This window comes from Gavialis gangeticus, unplaced genomic scaffold, assembly GCF_001723915.1.
Source record: "Gavialis gangeticus isolate Ggan-Ray unplaced genomic scaffold, GavGan_comp1, whole genome shotgun sequence".
Taxonomy (NCBI): domain Eukaryota; kingdom Metazoa; phylum Chordata; order Crocodylia; family Gavialidae; genus Gavialis; species Gavialis gangeticus.
Window position 1 is genome coordinate 12,481,828 of NW_017729018.1, and position 1,369 is coordinate 12,483,196.

Genomic DNA, 1,369 nt, shown 5'->3' on the forward strand with positions numbered 1-1,369 from the left:
CCCTAGGCAGGCAGTGGCGGAGGGGATCTCCCCTGCTCTGTGCCCTGACCTGGGAATGTCAGACCCCCCCCCCTCCATGCCAGGAGCCTGCCAGGCAGAGCTGGGCAGGCCCTTGGCCAGTAGCGCTGGTGGTTTTTGGAGAAAGCAACCCCATTGGCCCCTCCCGGCTCCCCCAGGCCTGGGCGGCCCCCCCAGTTCTGCCACTGCCCCTCTGCCTCCCCTCTTGCAGCCCTGAGTGTCCTCCGTGGCCCCCAGACCCCCTCCTGACCCCTGGGGAGGGGGCTGCTGGCTGAGCGGGGCCTGGGGAGGCTGCCTGGGGAGGGAGCGAGGCCTGGGGGCCAGGGCTGGCCAGGAGCCGGGGGCCTGGCAGGGCGGGGGCAGAGCCTCTGGCTCCGGTGACCCGGGTGCCTCCTTTCCAGGAACCGCTGGGCCCACGGGGCTTGGCAGCGCTGGGAAACGAGCATCCTGGTCCAGCCAAGCCCAGCTGCTCCTCGGCTGGGGACAGAGCAGTCGGGAGGGGGGTCTGCACCGGGATGCAGCAGCTCGGAGGGCAGGGCTGTGGGCACAGCTGCCCTCGGGGTGGAGCCGGGGGGCAGTCGAGCCAGAAGGACCAGGGGAGCCTATCCTGGGGCCTCATGCGGCCTCCCCCAGCCCAGAGACCCCCTCCATCGCCGGGGGCTCCTAATTCACAGCCTGTCCCCTACAGTGGCTGCCTGGGCACCTCCTAGCTGGGCCTCGCTGCACCCTGGCTCTGCCAACACCCGGCCACAACTGCCATGCAGCTGAGACCCCCCCACAACTCATCTCAGGGAAGACCCCCCCCTTCCTCCAGCCAGAGTACTCCCCACCCCCTGCAGCACATCTGGGCCCCAGGCGCAGGCCTTGCATCTGGCAGCCAGAGGGTTAAACCTTGCGAGGGGTGTGGGGGGGTCTCCCTCGGAGAAGTGGCGCGGGGGGGCAGCGCCTGCGCGGCGTCTGCTGCGGCTGAACTGCCGTGAACCCCCTCGGTGTGTGGGCGCGAGGCGCTGGCTGACGGGAGCCAGGCTGCGCAGCTCCAACCTGCTGGGCCCAGGCACGGCGCCGAGGCACATGGCTCCGCGCGGCTGCCGGCGTGGGCTGCGTTCCCACCGCCTCCGTGGCCTGCCGGGGCGGGGGGAGGAGGGACCCCCCCAGCAATCAGCGCCCCCCCCCCCCCCATTTCCCGCAGGGTGCTGAGTGCCGAGGTGCAGGCATAGCCCAAGGGGCTTGGAAAACACCCTCCTTCCTCCCCTGGTCCATATAACGCTGTAGGGCCCGGCATGTGGGATCCCCGAGACCCCAGGTGTGGCCAGATCTGCCCACCCCGCTCCCCGTGCTGCACACACGCAGG

General features: G+C 71.1%; 1 protein-coding gene across 1 annotated transcript in view; it reads left to right on the plus strand.

The window, feature by feature from the left end:
• Nucleotides 1-1,235, plus strand: part of MIDN (midnolin) — a 57,762-nt gene extending 56,527 nt beyond the window's left edge. The window contains exon 8 of the mRNA XM_019513161.1: nt 1,208-1,235. Coding sequence (XP_019368706.1) covers nt 1,208-1,235 — 28 coding nt within the window. The remainder of the gene's footprint in view (nt 1-1,207) is intronic.
• The last annotated feature ends 134 nt before the right edge of the window (nt 1,236-1,369 follow it).